Raw genomic sequence first — 25,220 nt, forward strand, 5'->3', positions numbered from 1 at the left:
ATATTAAAGAAACGTTATTTGATAAATGTATCCTCTGCTGACCACTGAGACAATTACTGAAACAATATTTTGAGAGGTATAAATCTGCCTTACAGCCTTATTTAACAATGTTGCTGCAGTCCCATTAAAGAGTTTTTACACAGCAAAACAAGAGTCGTTGAAACAATATCATCCAGCAAAAGTGAGTGATACTAAATAAATGTTAAAATACTCCTTGCAGAACAAAAAACTGAATCAAACTGAGGGAAAAAGCAAAAGTCCAGCATTAATGAAGTATGAATAAATCTGTGGTGTAGTGGTCATGTTTTCTGATTTCTAAGGTAATTCAGTTTGACACAGTAATTAAATGAAGGAAGCAGCTCCCATTTCTGCCAGCCTCTCTGTATCTATCATCGTTTAAACCCCACCATCCTCCACTGCACACAAACACACGCTCAAGAGGAGATGAATAAGCTAAACGAACGCCATTATTCCAACACAGAGTGAACAGAACCATTGATCAATGTTGATGGTTTGGTTTGTGTTGAGCCCACATTCTCTCATTGTATCCAAATAATTGCCTTCCATTTTTTCATCTATTTACCAGGTGCCTTATTTGCATTCTCTTAAAAATGAAATCATTACAAGGATGTGTCGTTTCAAATATCTCTATAAACACTTCCATTCATTATCAACATCAATTTATGAAGCTAAAGCGCAGTAAGTATTTGACCAAATTTCTTCCAAACTATGATTTATCAGTGGTTTCCCCTGAGTAGATGCTTATTCCAGCATCTGTTGGCATCTTCATTTGTCTGTGTAAAGTGTTACTAATGAAGAGCTGGATTTTGTCTCAGCTTCTGCTTCTGGTTGGATCTCTTTAGCATATTCTTTATTTATGCCATTACAAAAATTAAAAGTCTTCAATGAATTTAGTTTACTAGCTAACTAAATATGATTTATTAAAACTTTAAACTTGAAATAAACTTAAATGTTACTGTAATACAACCTTGAAACACATGTACAGTGTGCAGATATAACGAGAAACATCTGCAATATCATCTATTTTAAGTGTTGAAGAACATAAAAGACTGGCATGACACAAAGTTTAATTTCATAGTTTATTTTTAATTCATTTAATGAATTGTAGATCGCCCACATCCGATTAACTCAGAAGATTAGCATGCTATCTGTTTAGAGAATCTTTTAAATAACTCAGAAGAATTGTAATTTGTTTTTAAATTCCAGAAGTCGTGAACATTTCCACCACATCTTTCACACTTTAAAATAACACGTTAAATATGTTTTTTTTTAAAAATTAAAATGGTGACTCCTTTGTGCATGTTGCTAAGACACATTTATATACAGTATAAAGCTAACATTTTATTTAAAATAAAACAAAAACAAATATATTATATTGTCAAAATCTTTTGTTGCAAAATTGACAAAATTACAACTTGATTGGAATTCATAAATTGCTTAATAAATTGCCTATACATCAAACATCTCATATTTCATCTCAAGCATTCACTGGCTTTGTCATCTTGCTAAACAAGTAGCCTAGAGTTGTGCTGGAAATAGACAATGAAGACATGTTATTTGAACATGTACCCAATCATTTCTTTAAAACAAAAGAGTGTTTCAACAACAAAGAAAGAATTGCTGCCTTTAAATTATTAAGTACAATCAACTTGGATGTTTAAGTAATTTCAACTTAAATTATATTAAATTGACTTAAAATGAGTTGAATCTTGTATAACTTACAAAAAAGTTGAACATTTCTTAACTTATTTTGATGAGTTAAAGCTATGTAAAAAAAAACATGGTAAAAACATTATGTTGTCATAATGTATTGATCATATCATTTTTTTCAGTGAAGCAAATGACACCCATTTATTGGAATGGCTCATGAAACATTCCAACACAGATTTATTTGTGATATTTTGTTTATTATTATTCTTTATTTAAAGAAGAAAAGAAGAAGAAAAAATAAGAAAACCTGAAATCAAATGAGAGATGTCCCTGCGATGATTGGACTTGTCATCTGCTGCCATCTACTGTCCGTTTAATAAATTGCCAGAAGTCTTTGCCAAATCATTACTTGGGCTACCAAACAAAGAGTGGTAAGAAATAAGGCTGGATAATAATGTTTATGTGACTTAAACAATCGTTCATATCTCCTCATTGTTTTTTTAGAATGATAATTTTTTTCCTTGCCAAAAAGAAATTGTACGACCCCCCCGTTGTTGATTTGTAGCCTCCTCGTACGATTCAGGATCGGATGGAGATGTATGTCCCTCGCGTGTTTCCGTAACGCGATCGGTCTAAGTTTGGATATTGAGGAAGTGCTCATCCAGCGGGTAAATCACAAAGCATCAGCGAAGATCCTACGGTTATTTTAAACAGTACTTTCGCGTTCGCACTGAAAATACACTATGGCATATCAACTCTACAGAAACACGACACTCGGAAACAGTCTACAGGAGAGTCTCGATGAGCTTATTCAGGTAAGATTAAATCAAAGTGAAGTGTTATGTAGCTTGATGGCTAGCCAGCGCAGAATTATGTGATAAATTGATAAACAAACATAATGGTATAAAGACGATAAATGCATATCCAGTCATCCACCTTCAGTGGTTTATTTTATCATATGTTAGTGTTAAAGTCTATAATTTGTTCTGATCGTGGTTAGTCATGTGTTGGTTTATTAGTAACGTTAAATGAGTGTTAGCTAACACCAGCTGTGTTTGTAATTAAGCTGCTTTTGAAAAAGTCATAAGTTAACTGCTATAGTCAGGGATAAATTAAGTATTATAGTGTTTCTTAGAATTTTTTGGTTTCAAATGACCGCAGTTTGGGACATAACAACCAGACATTCCTGTCTGTGTTTAAATAATAACAAGCATACAGACAGAGTTTGCTGTTTATTACTTCATTCAGTATGTACGTTATATAAATACTTTAACTAACGTTAGTCCATTAATACATTTTATGTTTAATTAAAATGAAACTACAATCTTAATGAATGAAGCTCAATAGTGTGTTATGAATTATCTCAGTAATGGGAAATATTTAACTATGTTTTCCCTCCATTCATAGTCTCAACAAATCACACCACAATTAGCCCTCCAAGTACTTTTACAATTTGATAAAGCTATCAACACAGCGCTGGCCAACCGGGTCCGCAACAGGGTCAATTTTAGGGTAAGTCAAGTGAATGTCTTATTTCTTAAGGTTATTGTTGACTATTTGCAGAGTTTTGCCTGCTTATGCAAGTTCTTTAGATAACTAGCTTTACCTTAAGACACTGTTGTGACACTAAAAATAACAGATTTTTGTTTTATCCATAGGGATCTCTGAACACATACAGATTCTGTGATAACGTCTGGACGTTTGTTTTAAATGACGTCGAGTTCCGGGAGGTGACTGATCTGGTCAAGGTGGACAAAGTAAAGATTGTAGCGTGTGATGGCAAAAGTAAGACGCGAGTTGGATTTGCCTGTGCTGATGTTATATGCTATATTTTCATAATTTATGGTGTGATGCAATCCTCCTAATTGACTGTTTCTCTGTTATAGACACTGGGTCTAATGCAGCTGAGTGAAATCAAGGTCGTGAGAGAGAAATGGAGTGAATTGAGTTGCTGGCTCGTGGGGAAGGATGACAAGAATTGAAGACGAGGCACACAGCGGAGAGGACTGTGTATATATTATTTATTACAAGAAACAGTTCTCCAGCCTTCATACACCAACTTGCTCAGTGGAGGACTGACAAACGTATGGAGCACAAAAGGCCTTGGAAGTTCACATGAAATTTTTCTTTTTATAAATAAATATATATAATTTTCATAGAAATGCAGATGCTTTTCAGTTTGTTACTATTTAGCTTATTCTCTAATAAACTTGTTTTAAAGGCGTTTAGTTTCTCTTGTTGTGGAAATGTTTTTTTTAAACTATTTCTTATTGACTTTTTTCCCTTCAAATGAACAGGATAATAGAGAATAGATAATATCACAAAATTATCTGAATCGTTTTCGATTTCTGGTTGCCCGTGCATCAATGAATGTGCAGGGCCACGTCTTCAAATGTTTTTGAGCGGTTTAATCTTTATTATCTGTGACTAATAACATTAAGGCCTGGTTTCACAGACAGGGCTTAGATTAAGCCAGGATTAGGCCTTCGTTCTATTAGAACATTTAAGTAGCTTGTTTAAATATGCCTTAGATAAAAACTACTGGTGTGCATCTTGAGAAAAAAACAACTGGCAATGGCATTGACCTATTATTTTGAGATAGGTCGGTGCAAGTTGCTTTCAGTTAAAACAGCTCAAACATGCATTTTAGTCTAGCCTTGTCTGTGAAACCAGGGGCTAACGTAACAAAACCAAATTAAGATGTTTAGCTGAACCATGTAAGATTTCTACTCCCAATCCAGTGATTCTGAACATTAAATCAGGCATGACTATGATCATTCAGTAGAATTAATGATTCTTATTCATTTCTCGGTATCATTTATAGGAGGGGAACAATAGGTGTTGGCCTATTGTTTTTGAGCCATGTGGGAACTCTTATAATTTGAGAATCTTGATAATGCCGATAATGATGATAAAAATTGTGTTGATAGCCGATGTGTGCTGCCAACTGATCTCATCACCTGAACATCGGTACATGAGTGATTATGCTGCACTGTCCTATTCATAGCTAAGCCCTACAATTTGGTTTCTTACTTCCCAAGTCATGACCTATCTATGCATTTTTTTTATTTAGCATAAGAGCTATTTTTTACCCAAAGTAGATTTACCTTCAATCACCATTTATTAAATCTCCTGCATTAAAGAGCATCACTCATAGGGCAACTCCATTAAGCCTGATTACACAAACACACACACACACACACACATATACAGTAGCCGAGGAAGGGGTCTTTGTGTCAGCGTCATACTATTTGCATCTCGCTGTGTCTGTATTAATCAGTCTGGCTGGGGATGCTGGAAGGGGACATCACTATTTTCAGTTGTTGAACATTTTGTCTGCTGGTCACAGAGACTGTGATGCTACATTGTGATGGCTGGACTTTAGGAGCTCATTATAAAGATGGATAACAGGGCATGTGGAGGGAAAAGGGGCAAAGAGGGGTCCTTTAAGCGTGCATCTATTAAACGCACATCCTCTGGATCTCAGAAGGTAAGAGACCCCAACAAACTTTGAATTCCCCCCATTCTCCACCTACTGCAATGTATTTGGTTATCTTGAGTTGTTTAAGAAACATGCATGTATTGAATTATGTTCGGGATCAGAGCTGTCGCTATAGGAATTTTGGGCCCTCTGTCCCATTCAAATTACGGGCTTGTAGAATCATTCCCACTTTTAAAGCGACCAGCTTTGGTTGCGTTGGGCATGGTTAATTAACCAAAGTTACATTGTCTTATGCAATGAATTTTGAATTTGCTCAGGATATGCCACATTTTTTAAGATTTGACTGGTTTGCTAAAATGACTGGTTTGATTTTGTTAAAATCAAGCAGTTTAAATAGCAGGTTTGTATAATGTTAACAAAAATTGGGATTTCTGTTATATTTTTATATTGGCAGTGATTTTGGATGGTCAAATACATGTGTAAACTCATTTGGTGAATGCACTGATTCCCATGGTGCTCTTGATCTCTGAGTGTGCGCGCACACACTTGCACGCATACATACAGAACAAAACCTGTTTTCAGCATTGTCCTCTAATCTCTGATAATGGCCCAGTAAAGAGCACTGGCCCGGGTAGCTTAAACCCCTGTTCTCTGTAATTCTCAATCTTATGTGATTAATGCAGAGTTCTGTGGAATAAATCCAAACACAAGTGGACAGAAGCAAACTTAGTGGGCTTACAATGGACCTGAAATCATTGCAAATCAGCTTGTGTTTAGTTTGCACTGGAATGGAAAACAAGTCTACTGAGTTCATGAAAATTCAAGGTTGCATCAAAATTTCCAGCACTGTCATTTTCAAATGACCTTCCAACTCTGTAAACTAGGTAGCCTTGACCAACACCATTTTCTCTTATCAAATGAATAGGCTATGCTTTTGCAACTGAACATGTTCTATAACAGTGTTCACGGAAAAGCTATTTTAAAATGTAATGTTAAAGATGTTAGGATTATAAAATAGTAGTCCTGAATATTTTTAGGAAAAATCACCATGATCAACAATAGTCCATAGTAATGTTGGACTAATATGAACTCCCCGAATCATATGTTTTTGGTGACTCACAATCATACATTGTATTTTTCTGTGAAATTATCTTTCTTGTAAACATTGTGGAAATGTAAGTCTTTGTTTCCTATTGGCAGACAGAGTTGATTTGCTTTTTGCTTGATTTGCTTAGATGAGGATTATCTGAGTTGAGCTTCTCACAGAGCTCCTTTATGTAGCTGCTCACGGGGTAGACATGTGTTAATGTGAGAGCTTTGAGGGACTAAATTATAATTATGGATCAGCGGGAGCAGATTTTTCTGGTTTTCTGTTTAATTTACTAGTCAATCTGTTTCAGGAAGCTTGTGGACTAGGGACAATATTATCTATGCGTCTTTGCACGGTAGTGTATAAACAAGAAAAATATAATCTATAGAAATAATATAATAGTGTCATTAAAGCTCTTTCTTATAAGGCATTGCCACAATCGGCTGCGGCTGTAGTGGTACGCGCACGACAAAGGAGTAAGAACAAAAACATAGTCTTTAAAAAATCCAAAATAAACACAAGAATAGCAGGAGAATAACATAACATAACCACACAATACACAGACGAGAGGGAAAAATTAAACACTGGAAACTGAGGGCTTAAATACACATGGGAAGCTAACTAACAGAAACAGGTGTGTAACTCATCAGTAACCATAGATACAAACTAGTGGCGGGAAAATGAGGACAACGGAAACAAGTGAACTAGAGCTAAACCAAAACAGCATAAACGTTACAGGTACAAGGTCATTTCTCCTCCAATTAAAAAAATAAAAATTAATTATTTAACATTTTGTTTTACTCAGTCACCTAAAGTATATCATATAAATATATATGCAAAAGGTTTTTGCCTGAAAGACAATTCCCATAACAATGTAGTTTGAGAGTACGGTTTGTGTGACTGTCCAGCTTCACCTCTGGGAAATTCCATATGTGTGTTTCTATGACTAAATCATTTAGGATTTGAGAGAAATGAAGCTCTAAAATACCAAAATCCAAATATGTCAAAAGCTGTCGACAGATGTCTAAACACAAATCTCACATGTACTTGGGACAGAGCCAGATTGTATTTCAGCGAGACTGCTCTTTGTGAATGAGAGTGCTTGTGCTTAATTTGATTTCTGTATTGGTTTATTTTTTTTATTATGTGGTGCTGCTACAGTAACGTTGAACAGTTTTATAGATCACCTTTCTGAAGCAGGTAAAAACTTACTGTTTCCAATATAAATGTTAATGGCAGCCAGGCATTGGTGTCTTTCACATCATTCCTATCCTTCCCAGTTTACCTTAACAAACAGCATTAATAGAAGAGGTATGGAGGGGCTAATGGTGAGATTAGCACATTGACCAATGAGGCAGATTAGACAGCCTCAGAGTGGGCTTTAGTTTGTGGTGTTCCAGTGGATTGGTCATGAGGTCCCAGCAGGATTATCTTCAGCAGTGGTCATGAGACTCTGAGACTGAGGTCCAGCAACACGTGGTCCAGGGCAAAATAAAGACCACTGCTCCATAAATGAAGGCCACAGGCAGTTGAAGGCATGGCAAGCTGGAAGAAGACTTCATAACAATGCCATTATGTAAGCCCTTTGTCTCTCTCTTTAACTTCAAGGGTAAGTGCTTTTCTAGTAAGTCAGTTTGAGCTTATAATACTGTTAATGATGATACCTCATATTTATTGGTTGAATGTTGTCTAGTATAAATTAAAAGGGAAAGGAGTTTACAAGCTTTTGGTTAGTCACTGAAACCTGTTTGAATCCCAGTCTGGGCATTGTTAAGAGCTTGTTCCATTAAAGACATATTTTTTTGTATCCACAGCATGAATTTTCATTTTCAGTTTGGTTTATTATTGTGGTATTGAGGTTCAGGCATATTTCTGTAAATATCCCTGTGTTACACAAACAACATTAAGCTGATTGCATTTAAAGTTCCATAAAGTTTTTATGTGTCACAATACTTTTTTCACACATTGTCTTACACATTAGTGCAATTCAAATTCTTAAATATATGAAAAGAAAGTAAACAAATGAGAGTGGGAAAAGTTCAGTTGACCTAGTTCAGTTGATTTCATAATTTTAATATGTTTAAAGTGATTTCATTTACCCAGAGTGGTTTACAGCTGTTATGGTCCCACTTTATATTAAGTGGCTTTAAGTAGCCTACTACTTACATCGAAAAATAACTACAATGTACTTATTGTGTTCATGTTGTATTGTAAAACACCTTTGCTGCTATTGAGATACTTGATACTTAGGGACAGGTTTGGTGTGGGTAGGTGTGGGTTAAGGTGTAAGGGAAGGGTCAAATGTGTAATTACAAATGTAAATACATAAATGAATTACAGCTGTTACATGCTGGTATTTTTTAAATATAAGTACAATGTAAAAACATGTATGTACACAATATGTCCATTGTATCAAATGATTAATTTCAATGTCAGTACATAGTACTTAAATCCACTTAATTTAAAGTGGGACCAAAATGAGAAAATATACTGTATTCGCAGATGACCTATATATAATCACAATTCGTTTTACAAGTGCAGTTTTAATTGTTTCCCACGTCATTAGTCAAAAATAATTATAAACAGATAAGCTGCAAAACAGATTTTTGTAGCTCCTGGAAAAAAAGAAGAAAGTAACGAATTACAAAAGGGATTTAGGAAATGTTTAGACATGACATTCCACCTGAAATGACTGAGTATGAGTATACTGAATTCTCCTGTTTTGTGTCTTGCAGGCTCAGAAGGCATGGATTGATAGGACATTTCTAAAAAGGGAGTGCATTCATATATTCCCCAGCAAAGAGCCCAACAAGTCAGTAACAGTGTTATTATTGTTAATTACAACTGAAATTATATATTATATATATAACATTTTTAATCTAAATAAAATTCAAATATAAGATGGAAAAACGTAAAATTAGAAAATAGAAATATTAAAGATAACATAAATACTAAAACTTAAACTAATATTCAAATGAATACTGAAAATAGGCTATAAATATAAAAATAAAAGCTAATTTGCTTTATTTGTACCATTTACAAAGTACTTTAGACCAACTACTAAAATTTTCTTTTATTGCAACATGATAGTTATAATCTATAAACATGCTTCATTCGGCACTTAAGAGCAGTTATTTAAAATAAAAAAAATGGATGAGATGTGCTATGGTGGTTGAATGTGGCTTTTTTCCTTTTTTGCTAACTGTTGTAGGTGCTGTTGTGGTCAACTGGTAAACCAACATGTGGCTATTCTTCCTGGTTCCACCTATAAGAGCGCAGATGAAGGTCAGGGGGTACAGAATGAGCCTTCACAAGAGAAATGGTCAGTTGCTAAGCACACACAAGCCACGCCCACTGACGCATACGGCATCATTGAATTCCAGGGAGGAGGTCATGTCAACAAGGCCATGGTATTTTTTTTCATTGCAAAATGTGCAAAATGAGTCATCTTAGAAATTGTCCTAAACATTTTAAAGTCATATAGTTTTCTCTCCTCTTCCTTGTTCATCATCAGTATGTCCGTGTGTCCTATGACACTAAGCCTGATAGCCTTCTGCATCTGATGGTGAAAGACTGGCAGCTAGAGCTGCCCACCCTGCTCATCTCTGTGCATGGCGGCCTGCAGAACTTTGACTTGCAGCCCAAACTCAAGCAAGTGTTCGGAAAGGGCCTGATAAAAGCAGCGGTCACCACTGGGGCCTGGATCTTCACTGGAGGGGTTAGTACAGGTGGGTTTTTGACTACACTGAAAATTGCAATTAAAATGGCGCCAAAACAAGAAGGTGGTCAATTAGAACCAAATCATGGTGTGACCTAACTGACCTCACTTAAATGGTCATCTGATATTGTTTCAGATGCTAAATCATGTGCTCTCCTGTTGAGCAATAAACTGAATGACTCCACCACATGACACACTAATGATTTAATGTTTTTTCCCTCTTCTCACATTACACAGGAGTGATACGCCATGTAGGAGATGCGCTGAAAGATCACTCCTCCAAGTCCCGTGGGAAGGTGTGTGCCATCGGAATTGCACCGTGGGGTATTGTGGAAAATAAAGAGGATCTGATCGGACGAGATGTAAGCCATTTGTGTCATTACACAGGAATACATGTACTCACTTGACTTTTTGAGTGATGTATCATGCGTTTTTGCTTTGACCAGGTGACGCGACCGTACCAAACCATGTCCAACCCCCTCAGCAAACTTTCTGTGCTTAACAACAGCCATTCCCACTTCATCCTGGCTGACAACGGCACTCACGGAAAGTATGGCGCGGAGGTCCGTCTGCGCAGGCAGCTGGAGAAACACATCTCTCTGCAGAAGATCAACACACGTAAGTCACTCAGACAACTTTCTGACAACAACAAGTAAAGACAGTAAAATAATATTAATGAATCCACCAAGTCAAAAGGGAATCAAACACTGTTGGAGTCCATGAATGCTGGTCTAGTTATGAAAGGCCTAGTCTGTGACCTCCTGGGTTTCCCTTTGTCATCCTATGCCTGGAGTTCCTGATGAGGCTGGGACAGCAAAGGGAGGTCCAGACGTCGACCCATACTGCAGTCAAAACAACCATCTCAACCATGCTCGAAAGCATCTTTTCATGTCTAATCACCGCTTATTTTGTGCATATTTGTACATGAGTATGTTTTATGTGTGTGTTTGTACAGGTCTAGGTCAGGGGGTCCCTTTGGTGTGTCTGATTCTTGAAGGCGGGCCGAATGTAATCTCCATTGTGTTGGAGAGTCTGCGTGAGGACCCTCCTGTACCCGTGGTGGTGTGTGACGGCAGCGGCCGAGCATCAGACATAATTTCATTCGCTCACAAGTACTCTGAGGAGGATGGGTGAGAAAATATTGATGATGATTTAGTTTAGTGACTATGAATCTTAAAGGTGCAGGTCTGTAAATGTTTTTTTTTTTCTTAAGCATATTCACTACAGAGCAGGAGAAAATATTTGTTTTTACTGAGAGGTTAATGTGCTGTTGAAAAAAAGGAAAATATTGGTGACCTTTAACATTAAAATCCCCTTTTCAATTAATCTCCTTTGTCTCATGGTTTCTAAAAATGTATGTTCTGGTGTAGGTTGGTTAATGACAGTGTTAGAGAACAGCTTCTAGTAACCATACAGAAGACATTCAACTACAACCGCAATCAGGCACAGCAGATTTATCTCATGGTGATGGAGTGCATGAAGAAAAGAGAGCTGGTGAGTAAAAAAAGAACAGAAAAAAAGATGGAATGGCAAGAAAACGGATTGAAGACAAGTTTGTTCCAGATTTTTTATGCAATGTAAAATATATGTTTTATTTATGAAAAAATTATTTGTTCGATTGTTATATTTCACAGATATGATAATAAACATGACTGTCATTCATTCAGCCTCATTTGCTTTTTTTTTATATCATACATTGTTCTTTCTTATTCTCATTTTTTTTCTATCTTTCACAACATTCATTTCATTTGCATGTCATCCTATTTAGTGTTTATACCCTTTAAGAAAAAATAAAGATTTCCTTATAAAACCCAGGAACACTGAGGCAAGTTCCTCAAAACCATGTGAGGAACACATTTTAGGGAAACTGAGAAAACACATAACAATAAACATGTAACAATAAGCGTGTGTATCTTGGCTGTTCTATGTGGTGTAGTGTATCCGACTTTTTTTTTTTTTTTAAAGATACTGAATTCATTAAAAAAAGTCTCATTTTAATTTTTGTGAATGTGTTATATTTAGAAACCCTGTGCTGTACTCAGTGTCCCCTCTCAGTCATCAAATCATTATAATTCTGTATTGCTCACATTTTATCCTTCTAATCAGTTATTTTCTTTCAACATACATGTAAAGTTAGATCAAATACATCATACATTTCTGTCCAACCATGTTAAAAACAGCTATTATAAACTATATTTCATGTTTCCATTTGTCAGTATTATGACCATTTAGACCAGTTTGTGCTTGTCATTCATGAGTTATGACTACTGTTCCAAAGTTTGGGGTCAGTACGATTTTTTGGTTTTCTATAGAAGCTAATACTTAATAGCTAATATTCAGTAAGGATGCATCAAATTGATTAAAATGTGCCAATAAAGACTTCGAAAAAATATTTAATTTCAAATAAGTGTTGTTCTTTTTAACCTTCTATTCATCAAAGAATCCTGAAAAAAATGTGTATCACGGTACTATATAAATATTAAGCAGCTCAACATTGATAATAATGTTTCTTGAGCACCAAATCAGCAGATTAGAATGATTTCTGATGCAACATGTGACACTGAGACTGGAGTATTAGTAGCTTTACCATCACATAAATTAATTAGATTATTTAAATGCATTAAAATAAAATAAAAAACAGTTTGTTTATTTATTTAATATTACAGTTTTTACTGTATTTTTCATCAAATGCAGCCTTGGGCAACTTAAAAAACCTACCATCCCCAAACTTTGAATGGTAGCGTATAATTATATGCATACAATATATATATACATTCCACACAGTTTCGTTTTTATCTTTTGTGCTGAAACAGATCACAGTTTTCCGCACGGCTTCAGAGGGTCAGCAGGATATTGAGATGGCCATCTTAACTGCTCTGCTGAAAGGTGAAATCATGTTCAGACCACATTCACAGAGTTTACAATAGCACTAATCCTGAACATTACAATAGCCATGAAATATCCCTGAAAATAACTTTGTTTTGTTTCAGAATATTATTACTTTTTACATAATTTTCTTCTAGCTTTTCCCCTCTAATTCTATTAAGCTCTATTCTATTAAACATCCATTTTAAGATTCTGGGTCATTTTGTTCTTTGGGTTTATCAGGCACAAATGCTTCAGCTCCAGACCAGCTGAGTTTGGCTTTGGCCTGGAACCGTGTGGATATCGCTCGCAGTCAGATCTTCGTCCACGGACAACACTGGCCTGTAGGTGTCGCTATGCACTGCTGGGTTTTGGGGCACATAGTAGATACCACAAAGATATCCTGATAAAGTATAGAAAAAATGAAATTATTTAAAAAAAATACATTTGCCTTTTTTCAATACATATTCACATATTACCTCGCCAGACTGCTAGGTCCCTGCCCACCTCGTCCACAAGCCAGCAGGATAAACCAAAGAGCCCCATCGCCACCCGTGCCAGCAAGGGTAAACCTGCCAGGGGAAAAAAGGGCAAAGGTGCCAAATCCAAACCTGAGCCTCCAGAGGAGACAGACCCCAGGAAAATAGAGCTGCTTAACTGGGTAATTTATTTTTCAGTAATGTTGAGTCAGTGAGCATGTATGGAAGCTTGTTCCGCCACAGAATAAAACATTTTAAGAGATAATTGGGACCTTTTTTTGCGATTACACCTCGCAATTCTGAGTTTATTTCTTAGAATGGCGAGATATAAAGTCAGAATTGTGTGACAAAGTCAGAATTGCGAGAAGGGTCATTAGACAGAAACGTACACTTTTGTTATGGCAAGATGTCTTAAAATGTATTTCTCTTTCATTTAAACTTACAGTAAACCACATTATTAGATTTAGCATTTATGCATTTATTTAAAGACTGCATGTACTTTTTTTGTCACTGGTGTTACCTTACCTCTTTGGTTACTAAATTAAGTAGTTTAATCCATTTTGTATTCTTTTTCTTTTCTTTTTTTTTTTTACCAGTGAGTTCAACTCAAAGCTTCATATGAAATCATGAGATAAATGATACAATTTTGGATAACTGAAAAGAGACAGTGGATTTACCATAGACAGTATATAAACGGGATTTACCATGGGCCTTTCTTCATAGATATTCAGGAAATTGGAAGAAGGAAGTCAAGTGATGTCATCAGTGTGATTTTTATTTCAAAATAAGAGATTTTTGTTTGACGGTTACACCAGTGACACTACTTTCATAATAAATAGTCAAATATTTATTCGGCATTTTTTTTTTTTTTATGTAATTTACATAATATATTTGTATATTCGTACACGACTGTGGGGACGAGCACCTCTGTGGTGCTTGGAATTCTATATAATTCATTAAAAAAACAAATATTGCCACATTGATGGCTCAAGAAGGTGTAATTGTTCAAATAACATATTGTTTTATTTTAAAATATAAATAAATTATAAATTGTTTTTCAAGTGTAATATTTCTGTAAAGGGTAGGGACAGAAACATGGACATTTCCATAATGACAGAAATAAAGACAGAATTGCGTGTAATAAAGTCAGAATTGCGATATAGAAAATGTGAGATTAAAAAGTCGCAATTACCTTTTTTATTTTTATTCTGTGGCGGAAACAAGCTTCCATAAGCATGTGCTTTACTCAGTGCAGAATAAACAGGGATGTGTGTGTGTGTGTGTGTGTGTGTGTGTTGTAATTGAAGTAATTATTTCTGTTTATACGTGTATGTTCTTTCTGGTGAATTAAATGTAATATTTTTCTGTGTGTGTTGATGTGTAAAATAGGTTAATTCTCTGGAGCAGGCCATGATGGACGCACTCGTGCTTGACAGAGTGGATTTTGTGAAGCTCCTCATTGAAAATGGCGTCAACATCCACCATTTCCTGACAATCCCACGGCTGGAAGAGCTCTATAACACAGTTAGCACACAATCATCAATTAATGGAAGATTAGAGGGTCACGTAGCCGCTGTGTTTTACTGTGCTCTCCGTGCAGAGTGCATTCTATATTTTAATGATACAACTATTGATGAATGTGAACCACATGCCCAGTTATTAGAGCTATCACCAGTCCCCTCCTCTTTTTCTAAGCAATATGATTTGAAAATGTCTGTCGTGTGTTCAGTATTATCCATTATCATATCATTTTATGTAATCTGTTGTTGAGGAGAAAGCACTTAGCCCACAAACATCTGTGATGAGCTTTTCAGTGAACTATGTATGATTTTTTCCCCCCTGTCATTCAGAGATTAGGACCCATCAACACACTGCATTTTGTGGTCAGAGATGTAAAAAAGGTAAAGTTTATTATTCATAATATGTGCCTTGATCATCATTTATTTTCTTTTATGGCCTATTGTTCTAAAGAATAAGACTTTAATCTTCTTGACAGTGTGAATGAATGTGTTTGTGTGTGTGATTGTGAGAGCATTGCATCAATAGTTATTTTTCTCTCAGTAGTTTCAGCAGCATAAGCTAAGCCAGAAGTGCAGCAGGACCAGTTATTTTATGGCGTTATGACTTTAATGTTTCCAGGGAAACCTTCCACCAGATTACCAGATCACTCTGATTGACATTGGCTTGGTTCTGGAGTACCTCATGGGAGGGGCGTATCGGTGTAACTATACTAGGAAAAGTTTCCGCACACTCTATAATAACCTCTATGGACTGAAAAGAGTGAGTAATCACCAACCCCTTACCTTTATACATTCATGTATATATGAAAACACACAATCAAATTTCCCTCCATATACTGTACATTAAACATAATATAATAGCTTAATTTAGTAATAATATAACAGTGGCCAACCAATATGTTTTTTTTCCACTGGCTGAAAACCTCAAATTTTTAGATCTGGGTGCTGGAATAATATTATTTTACAAAATATTTACTCAAAATTTAAACAGAAAAATTTACAAATAACTTTTCAATTACTGTAATAAATTGTCTTTGCTATTTGGTCTATCACAAATTATTAACAGAAGCATTAAAATTAAAATAACCCTTATGCCGTTTTTTTCAGCAAAAATATTTTCTATTGTTTGTATTTCTAATTTAAAATGTTATTTTCCAATGTGTCTTTAAATATTCAAAAAAGCTCAAACAAGACTCCCACTTTCTGTTCTCTTGTAGCCCAAAGCGTTGAAACTTCTGGGTATGGAGGTAAGCCACTAAATTAAAAACTGAAACCTTATGTTTTTGTGTTCAGAATGTTTGCAAGTACTGTGTACTCTCACACACACACAAAAATGTGACTGGTTGCTAAAACTTGTATTCGCAACCGATTCTATCTGTTTTTGACAGGACGATGACCCAAGACCTAAAGGCAAAAAGAAGATGAAGAAGAAGAAAGAGGAAGAAATCGATATTGACGTTGATGACCCAGAGGTCAGTCGATTCCAGTACCCCTTCCACGAGCTGATGGTCTGGGCAGTTCTGATGAAGCGCCAGAAGATGGCGCTGTTTCTCTGGCAGAGGGGAGAGGAGGCCATGGCGAAAGCGCTGGTGGCATGTAAACTCTATAAAGCAATGGCCCACGAATCATCACGGAGTGAACTTGTAGACGACATCTCACAAGATCTGGACAATAATTCAAAGTGAGGAATATTATTATATTTTGTTACATTATGTGATTATTTTTTTAGAGCCAGTAGCCTAATATTTTGTTGTGTTTTTTAATGATTGCGGTAAAAAAAAATCTTATGCTCACGAGGGCTACATTTATTTGATAAAGAAATCATTTATTTTTCAGCATCATTACTCCAGTCTTCAGTGTAACATGATCTTTCAGAAATCATTCTTATAGGCTATGCTGATTTGGTGTTTAAGAACCATTATTATGTTGAAAACTGTTGCTTAATATTTTTGTGGAATCCATACATGTTGTCATTAATCTCTGATGAATAGAAAGTTCAAAAGAACAGAATTTATTTTAAATGGAAATATTTTGTAACATTTTAAATGTCTTTACTGACACTTTCGTTGTTGAGTAAAAGTATCAATTTCTTTAAAAAAAATCTTGTGTATAGATATCTATAATTTTATTTAGGAAGGGCAAAACAGTACTAGTTGCATGGGACAGAATACAATACAATATTTTAACTATTAAAAAAATAAAATAATTCAAGCAGTCAAGTCAAGTAAATCAAGCAGTCACTTATCACATAAAACATCTCTTCTCCCTCTCACACTCAGGGAATTTGGTCAGTTAGCCTATGAGCTGCTAGATCAGTCATACAAACATGATGAACAGGTGGCCATGAAGCTGTTGACATATGAGTTGAAGAATTGGAGTAACTCCACCTGTCTGAAACTGGCTGTGGCTGCCAAACACAGAGACTTTATAGCCCACACCTGCAGCCAGATGCTGCTCACTGACATGTGGATGGGCTGCTTGCGGGTGGGCAAGAGCAATGGACTCAAGGTCTGCATTAAAAAATAAAGCTTATTCATAAGCAATAGATTCTAAGTATTATATATATCAACATTTTTATCATTCAATATCATTCCTAGGTGATCCTTGGAATAATTTTTCCTCCAGCCATCCTTCTCCTTGACTTCCGAACTGGAGATGATCTGTCTTACCAAAACTCCAAAGACAAAGAAGAGCTCAAAGACAAAGAGGATGATAACAAATCTACCAAGGTAAATATATGTACACTACCATTATTATTATTATTTTTTATAAATTCATAAAAAAAAAAATAAAAAAACTTTTGTTCAGCAAGGATAAATAAAAAACTATTTATAATGTTTTAAAAGATTTCTATTTCAAACAAAGACTGTTCTTTAAAACGTTCTATTCATCAAATATTCCTGAAAACATGCGTCACAAAAAAATTAAGTAGCATGACTGTTTTCAACATTGATAATAATAATAAAAAAAAGTGATTTGAGCAAATCATTATATTAGAATGATTTCTGAAGGATCATGTGACACTGAAGACTGGTGTGATTATGCTGAAAATACAGCTTTGACATCACAGGCATAAATTACATTTTAAAATATATTACAATAGAAAAGTTAGATATTTTTATTTGTAATATATATATATATTTCTGTATTACTATTATTTTATTTTTTATTAAATAAATGCAGCCTTGATGAGCAAGGGGCTTTCAGAGACTTTCAACTACATTTAAAAAAACCTTACCCCAAACCTTTGAACTGTAGAGTATATACAATATATATATAATATATTCTGTATATGTGTATGGACCTTTATGAGGTGAAGGTGAGTAAACCTCTCATCATGGATGTTTATTGCCAGGATGGCACTGTGAGCATGGACGCAGCATCTAAGAAAGGTGATGAGGAAGATGGTAAAAGACAGAAACGAGTGCCTGTTGGGAAGAAGATTTACTACTTCTTTAACGCTCCGTATACCAAGTTCTGGTTCAATACGGTATGTGGTCAAAACACACCCGGAAAATCTAAATTTAGTTGTAGCACATGTTTATAACATCATAAATTGGAATGATGTATCTACTCAGACTGCCTACCTGGTATACCTGATGCTGTATAATTACATCATCCTGGTGAAAATGGAGAGATGGCCATCATTGCAGGAATGGATCGTCATCTCCTACATCATCACTCTTGGACTGGAGAAAGTTAGACAGGTGAAGTACTAGTATAGGTGAAGTTGCTATATCGTTATATTTGTGTGTTTCCTTCATTGGATGCATGTGCTTGTGTGTAGATCCTGATGTCAGAGCCGGGAAAGCTGAAACAGAAGATAAACGTGTGGCTTGAAGAGTACTGGAATATCACTGACCTGGCTGCCATCACCACATTCCTTATGGGACTTTTACTGCGCCTGCAGAATGAGCCTTACTTGGGCTACGGACGCGTCATCTACTGTGTGGACATCATATTCTGGTACATTCGTGTCCTCGACATCTTTGGAGTTAACAAGTATTTGGGACCGTATGTCATGATGATTGGTAAAATGGTGAGAACTAACATGAAAACTTGAATATGAATGGTTCAAAAGCTTTTTGTTTGTTTGTTTTCCTAACAATAATGGTGTTTTTATGTGTGCGTGCAGATGATTGACATGCTGTACTTTGTGGTGATCATGCTGGTGGTTCTCATGAGCTTCGGCGTGGCACGTCAGGCCATCCTGCACCCGGACGAGGAGCCGACGTGGCGTCTGGCGAGGAATATCTTCTACATGCCCTACTGGATGATCTATGGAGAAGTGTTTGCTGACTCGATAGACCGTAAGACTAGAGTTCATAGTAAGATTCTGTTTCCTGATTCATGTGTGGATGATACGTCTGGTCTCCATTCCACCCTTTCTGTATCTGTGAACTCTGCAGACAGATTTGTGTCTCATCTCCCGATCATGTGACCATTCACACTGCCGTGGCTTTCGCCCTCTACTGAATCATGTGTGATGGACTGAGTGTGTGACAGTGCTGGTCTTTACCTACCCTGCTTGTGAGTTTTAGGTTTGTAGCTGTGTCTTCTAATTGTTCATAGTTGTTGACTTTTTTAAATCTTTTTTTTATTTACTACATTTCTGTTCAAGCATTCTGCTACTCTGGTATTTATGTGTGGTAGCACTAATTGTTGTATCCCTTGGTTACATTTATTCTGCTTGTATATTCTCATTTGTTGCTAAATGAATAAATGAAAAAAAAAAAAACTGAGTTCATATTTAAAAATTACATTCAGTAATATTTTTTTAATAATAATAAAGGACATATATAAAAAACAAAATGGTAGTTGTACAGTAATATGTGAAATAAATTATTATGAAATAATTTAAAACATAAATTATTGTGCGAATGTCATGAAGTACACTACCGTTCAAAAATGTGGGGTCAGTGTGAATTTTTTGGAAAGAAGTGTGTTATGCTCACCAAGGCTCCATTTATTTGATCACAAATACAGTAAAAACATTACTTTTGTAAAATTTTTACATATTTTAAAATGTAATTCATTCCTGTGATGGCAAAGTTGTATTTTCAGCATCATTACTCCAGTCTTCAGTGTCACATGATCCTTCAGAAATCATTCTAATATACTGATTTGGTGCTCAAGACACACTTGTTATTATTATCAATGCTGAAAATGGTTGTGCTGCTTAATATTTTTGTGATAATTTGTCATCTCTGATGAATATAAAGTTCAAAATGACAGTATTTATTTGAAATAGAAACCTTTTGATTAGTTTAATGCATCCTTGCTTAATACAAGTATCAATTTATTTAAAAAAAAATCTTACTGGCCGAAAACTTTTGAACAGTGATGTATCTTTTCTATCTTCACTTGAAAAGAGGTGTACAAAATTCTTTAACTAATCTTCAGTTGGCTGATTGTGAAATGATAAAAACGGTTTTTATCTGTGCTTTCTCTCTTTTTTTCCTACATACTTTTAGTCTATGCGATGGAGATTAATCGTGAGTGTAAAGTTCTTCCACTTTACCCACAATTCAGTGTAATTATCAAACACAGACGAACACATTACATCATGGTTGCATCTTAACCTCTGATATGTATGACAGCACCCTGTGGTGAAAATTTGTATGATGAAGATGGAAAAAAGCTCCCTCCGTGTATACCTGGGGCCTGGCTCACACCGGCCATCATGGCCTGTTACCTATTGGTAGCCAACATCCTACTGGTCAACCTGCTCATTGCTGTATTCAAGTGAGTCAAAGACTAAATATAAAGCTTACCCTGTAACATAAAGCAGTGATGTGAGCCATAGCACTGTATTATGTTCTCATTTATTCATGATCAACTCATCAAGAGAACTCATTCCCTTCACAGTAACACGTTCTTTGAAGTAAAATCCATCTCCAACCAGATATGGAAGTTCCAGCGCTACCAGCTAATCATGACGTTCCATGACAGACCAGTGCTTCCTCCTCCTCTCATCATCTTCAGCCACATATACATTGTGTTGAAGCGCCTGTGCTGCCGCTGCAGAAAGAAACAAGAAGGGGAGCTGGACGAGAGAGACCGCGGGCTGAGTTATTACTCCTGTTACTCGCTTTTACTGCTTCAGTCTATCAATGTTATAGCAACTTATTTTAAAACTGGCTATTATCATCTTTTTTCTTTTTTTCAGAGTTGACTCTGAGTCTGGAGGAACTGAAGGGTCTGTATGAGTTTGAGGAACAGTGTGTGGAGGAGTACTTTAGAGAGAAGGAGGACGAAACACATTCTTCCAATGATGAGCGAATCCGAATCACTTCCCAGAGGTACTGGATGGAAAACAACAACTGCACCTGCAGATGTAATTTCAGGGCTCAACAAGTTTTTTCTGCTGTTCAGAATGATACATTTGTATTTTTTTTAGCATTGTTCTTAAATGTTAATTCTTCTTTACCATTTTTTTACTAATTATTTTTTTTCATTATGGAAAATTTATATTCATAAATATTTAATGAATATATATATATTTTTTTTTACTATGGCATACAATGTAAAACATTACTGGCTGGTATGTAGTTTTCAACAGAATGTGTTTTTGCACTCCACTGCACTGCTTTCACATTGTATTTTGAGGTAAATATGTGGTAAATATAGATGCTGAAGTAAAAAAAAAAAAAAAACCTGCAATTTTTTTTCTATTTGGGCCATTGAAAAACTCGCGAAAAGAAAAGAGGCGAACGTGGAAAGGAAAAAAAAGCACCATCCTGAGATGCGTTTTTTTTTTTTAAAACATGAACAGCTTTTAACTTGAGCGGCATCATGCACAAGACGCTGCAGAAGAATGCAATGGAGTGCAAAAATGCATTCTGTGCATTAGACCCATACTAATGCTTTCAAGACTATTATTTTTGCAATTTCACCAAATCCAGGATTTGCCATCTAGCCAGATTGATAACTTTCTTTTGGTGACAAATAAGCAGAATTTGTAGAATACATCACAGAAATCTAAACATTTAAGTTTAAAAAGCTTAAAAAATGGATGTACTGAATCAATGAATGTAAAATGTTCACCGGTAATGTAGCATTGGCCCAAAAGATCCAGTGACAGTTCTGTCAGCTGGCCCAAAACTCTTGCACACTGGCTTTGGGCAAGCAGGCCATTCTTATTGTTGAGCCCTGCATTTAACAATTGAGTTTAAAGGGATTTCTTTTAAAGGGAAAATATTTCACTTTTCTTACTTTAGTTAGTGTGTTATGTTGCTGTTTGAGCATAAACAACATCTGCAAAGTTACAACGCTCAAAGTTCAAAGCAAAGCAAGACATTTGCTTTTAAAGGATAATTCCGGTATTTAACACCTTGAGTCTATATTGTAGTTTGTTTTGGATGAACAAGAGTGGTGGACAAATTTTTTTTTGACAATGGTTCCTCTCGAGTTTTTGACTATAAAAGAATTGGCCATGGACCCATTTAACATTGGAGTCAATGGGCATGTCCGAAAATGTCATTAAAACAGCCAATAATGTTCGTTTACAAAACTGTTAAACTCACCGAGTGGTTACTGGTGTTCGTTGATGATTATAAACAATATATCGTCGCAATATATGATTCCAATCCGTTTATTTTGCTATAGTGGAACTATTTTTTCAGACACTTCACAACTGTGTAACTTCCGCTCAATATTTTAATCTGAAGCGTTAGCACACTCCCGACCACTTGATGGCGATAACCGATGTTTATGTCTCGCGGGACACTCACGGTCACAGTCGAGTTCAACGTCATATTACAAGTAACAATTAATGAAGGTTTTGTTTGTTTATTTCGTTTACTCTCCCGGAGCACAGTTGCTCTGCTCGCTAGCCTTATGAGAAACGGAAGCGAGCAAAAAGACTACATCTACCAAATGTAAACAGCCCCCTTTCCGTTTCCGGTAGCGCATTTATATTAACGAGCACTCATATTAATTGAACACAGAATTCAATGGGATTTTACAAAATGACGAATAAAACACGACAGAAACTGTATTTCGCAACACTTTTTGTTTCTGGAACATCAACTAACATCACTAAATCACTCGGTGAGTTGCACAGTTTTGAAAACTAATGTTAAAGGTTGTTTTAATGACAATTTCGGACATGCCCATTGACTCCAATGTTAAATGGGTCCATGGCCAATTCTTTTATAGTCAAAAACTCGAGAGAGGAACCATTGTCAAAAAAATGTTGTCCACCACTCTTGTTCATCCAAAACAAACTACAATATAGACTCAAGGTGTTAAATACCGGAATTATCCCTTTAAAGAAAAGGACTACAACAAACGGCTGGTAGGGACTACACGACATTCCTCCCGGGTTAGTGACATCACCAACCCTAAAATGTACATAAACCCCGCCCCCGGGAACACGCAGTCTTTTGTGAAAACGTACATTTGTGAGTCAGCTCAAACTTTAGCATCCATCTTTTCACATGCAATAGAAAGTCACTCTGTGTGCATCTCACAACAGTTCCAACAGCGATTTATAGATTACCATGACAGAATATGCTAATTGAAGATAGTTAATTCCACATCAGCAACATAAATTCATCAACTAACCATTCAGAGACGTCCTGTTGCATTCTACATGTTGTCACTTCTTTTTGAGTCTCTCCATCTTTGTCTGACTCTGTTTTAACATTTAAGACAGAACAGTTTCTGTAATTTTAGTGTCTGCGTGAAGTAATCGGAGCTGCTAACACATGAGCTCTTGAAACCCCGCCCTCTGCAGCAGCTCACACACACACACACACACACACACACACACACACACACACACACACACACACACACTCACTCACTCACTCTGGGGACATCAGATATTTATTTTACATCTTGTGAAAAGGACATTTTACCACCCCTTTAAAACAACAACAACCATTTGAAACTCTTGCTGTTGCAGGGTCGAGAACATGTCCATGCGCCTGGAGGAGGTGAATGAACGAGAGCACTCCATGAAAGCCTCTCTTCAGACAATAGACTTGCGCTTGGCTCAGCTAGAGGAGTTCTCTGGCCGCATGATGCACGCGCTGGAGCGGCTGGCTGGCATCGACCGCAGCGAGCTAGTCCGCTCTCGATCCGGGAGCACAGTGGCCGTCGACCAATCCGGCCTGCTTCGTCGCGGTAGTGTCAACAGTGCTGACGGCTACAGTTTGTACCGCTGGCACCTGGATGCCGAGGACCGTGGTGATGAGATGTCAGGGGACAGGAAGGGTCAAACAGAGAATCGTGGCAGTGTTGGCAGCGGCGAGCTCCTTCTAAATCCTCAACATGTTTCATCCTACGGTCCCACATTGGAAGTGGTCCCCCTTCGGCAGAGGTCACGCTCCAGCTCCAGTGTGGACATCCTCATCTCTCCCTGTGAGTCACAAGGCGGAGGCAAGAGTTCTCAATCCCCAAAACTCACCCCCGCTCATCTCCCTAAAGACCCACAGGCTCTGCTAGAAGCTAGGATAGACGCAGCAATGTCACATCCTCTGGAAAGGGCGCAGTCCCTGAGGCAGTACCCAACTGAAACTCAAAGTAACTCACTTTCGTACGGGAACAGATCCCAAAGCAGTACATTGTATGTCTCTGTGCCACGAACGAGGTTGGGCAATTCGGAAAACACGTGGGCTTCGGAGCCTCACGGCCTACAGGATCAAGCAAGCAGATCGCCAACGCTAGGTCGCTGGCCTCCACGCTTCGATTACAAAGTTCATCCCTCCCCGTCCGGCCTTTCACCCAAGACATCTTCAGAGAAATCAAGACAGGTAGAGGACCAAGATACGGAAGGAGCTTCTAAGGAGCGCAAGAGGACAAAAGCGCAACAAGAGGAAAGTGAGGAGAAGAAGAATAATGAGAATGAGACGGAGGCAAATAGCGAAAGCATCAAAACAGAGGGGGGAGAAGAGAAGAGAGAAGAGCGGACAGACTCAGATCACTTGTATGTAGCACAGGACAGGATGTACCCCTCACTCAGATCTAAGAGTCTGAACACTAATCCACGAAAGGTGAAGGCCGCAGGGGACGTCCTGGATAAACCTCGAGCAGCCAGTAGTGTGAGAGACCTGGCTGGGGTCTTTGAAGTCAACACCAATGACTACAGACCCTCCAGAGAGACATAATTTTATAATGATAATCGCAGGAGTGCAAGCTTAAAGAAGCGGATAAAGTTTTTTTTTTCTTTTTTTGCAGTATGGAATAAACTTCTAACTAACTCTAGTTATGCTCATGCACTGACATCTTAGCTAAAAGGCATACTTCATTCATATTTATGAGGAACGTAATAAAACCTGGCAATGAAAAGGGAAAAAAGGGTTCTACCTCTGTGCTGTAGATATGAAATATCCCATTTTTCAAAATAAAGGGAAATTTAACTTTCAGTGATGCTGTTTATTATTCAACAACTTCACATCTTTCCAAATTCCTATTCCAAATAAAGCGG

The 25,220-nt window shown here is 36.7% G+C and overlaps 2 protein-coding genes across 5 annotated transcripts; both read left to right on the plus strand.

Moving 5' to 3' along the window:
* The first annotated feature begins 2,258 nt into the window (after positions 1–2,258).
* gtf2a2 (general transcription factor IIA, 2) lies at positions 2,259–3,895 on the plus strand. The gene is made up of 4 exons (XM_079592049.1): positions 2,259–2,486; positions 3,079–3,183; positions 3,330–3,456; positions 3,558–3,895. The coding sequence occupies exons 1-4, from the start codon at positions 2,415–2,417 to the stop codon at positions 3,581–3,583; spliced, it is 330 nt and encodes a 109-aa protein (XP_079448175.1). The 5' UTR covers positions 2,259–2,414; the 3' UTR covers positions 3,584–3,895.
* Positions 3,896–4,948: 1,053 nt separating this feature from the next.
* On the plus strand, positions 4,949–25,157 carry trpm1a (transient receptor potential cation channel, subfamily M, member 1a). Of its 4 annotated transcripts, none has more exons than XM_079587689.1 (27): positions 4,949–5,161; positions 8,939–9,015; positions 9,415–9,613; positions 9,718–9,931; positions 10,159–10,283; positions 10,368–10,539; positions 10,877–11,051; positions 11,292–11,415; positions 12,735–12,807; positions 13,030–13,130; positions 13,274–13,447; positions 14,655–14,789; positions 15,116–15,166; positions 15,405–15,545; positions 16,003–16,032; positions 16,174–16,466; positions 17,065–17,293; positions 17,383–17,514; positions 18,141–18,275; positions 18,364–18,492; positions 18,573–18,824; positions 18,921–19,113; positions 20,260–20,280; positions 20,386–20,530; positions 20,654–20,856; positions 20,955–21,087; positions 23,697–25,157. In XM_079587689.1, exons 1-27 carry the CDS (start codon positions 5,072–5,074, stop codon positions 24,898–24,900), a joined length of 4,950 nt encoding a protein of 1,649 aa, XP_079443815.1. In that variant the 5' UTR covers positions 4,949–5,071; the 3' UTR covers positions 24,901–25,157. The 4 variants fall into 4 exon arrangements, with proteins under 4 accessions (XP_079443815.1, XP_079443816.1, XP_079443817.1 ...); XM_079587690.1 differs by having other exon boundaries at positions 18,921–19,095; XM_079587691.1 differs by lacking the exon at positions 4,949–5,161 and adding an exon at positions 7,690–7,812.
* The last annotated feature ends 63 nt before the right edge of the window (positions 25,158–25,220 follow it).

The sequence above is a fragment of the Phoxinus phoxinus genome, assembly GCF_949152265.1.
Source record: "Phoxinus phoxinus genome assembly, chromosome: 2".
Lineage (NCBI taxonomy): Eukaryota > Metazoa > Chordata > Actinopteri > Cypriniformes > Leuciscidae > Phoxinus > Phoxinus phoxinus.

Coding starts and splice junctions, on each gene's coding strand:
- gtf2a2 (XM_079592049.1), top strand. CDS start 2,415: ATGGCATATCAACTCTACAGAAACACGACACTCGGAAACAGTCTACAG. Junction 2,487..3,078: donor GTCTCGATGAGCTTATTCAG/GTAAGATTAAAT, acceptor CTCCATTCATAG/TCTCAACAAATCACACCACA. Junction 3,457..3,557: donor TGTAGCGTGTGATGGCAAAA/GTAAGACGCGAG, acceptor TCTCTGTTATAG/ACACTGGGTCTAATGCAGCT.
- trpm1a (XM_079587689.1), top strand. CDS start 5,072: ATGGATAACAGGGCATGTGGAGGGAAAAGGGGCAAAGAGGGGTCCTTT. Junction 10,540..10,876: donor TCTGCAGAAGATCAACACAC/GTAAGTCACTCA, acceptor GTGTTTGTACAG/GTCTAGGTCAGGGGGTCCCT. Junction 12,808..13,029: donor CTTAACTGCTCTGCTGAAAG/GTGAAATCATGT, acceptor TGGGTTTATCAG/GCACAAATGCTTCAGCTCCA.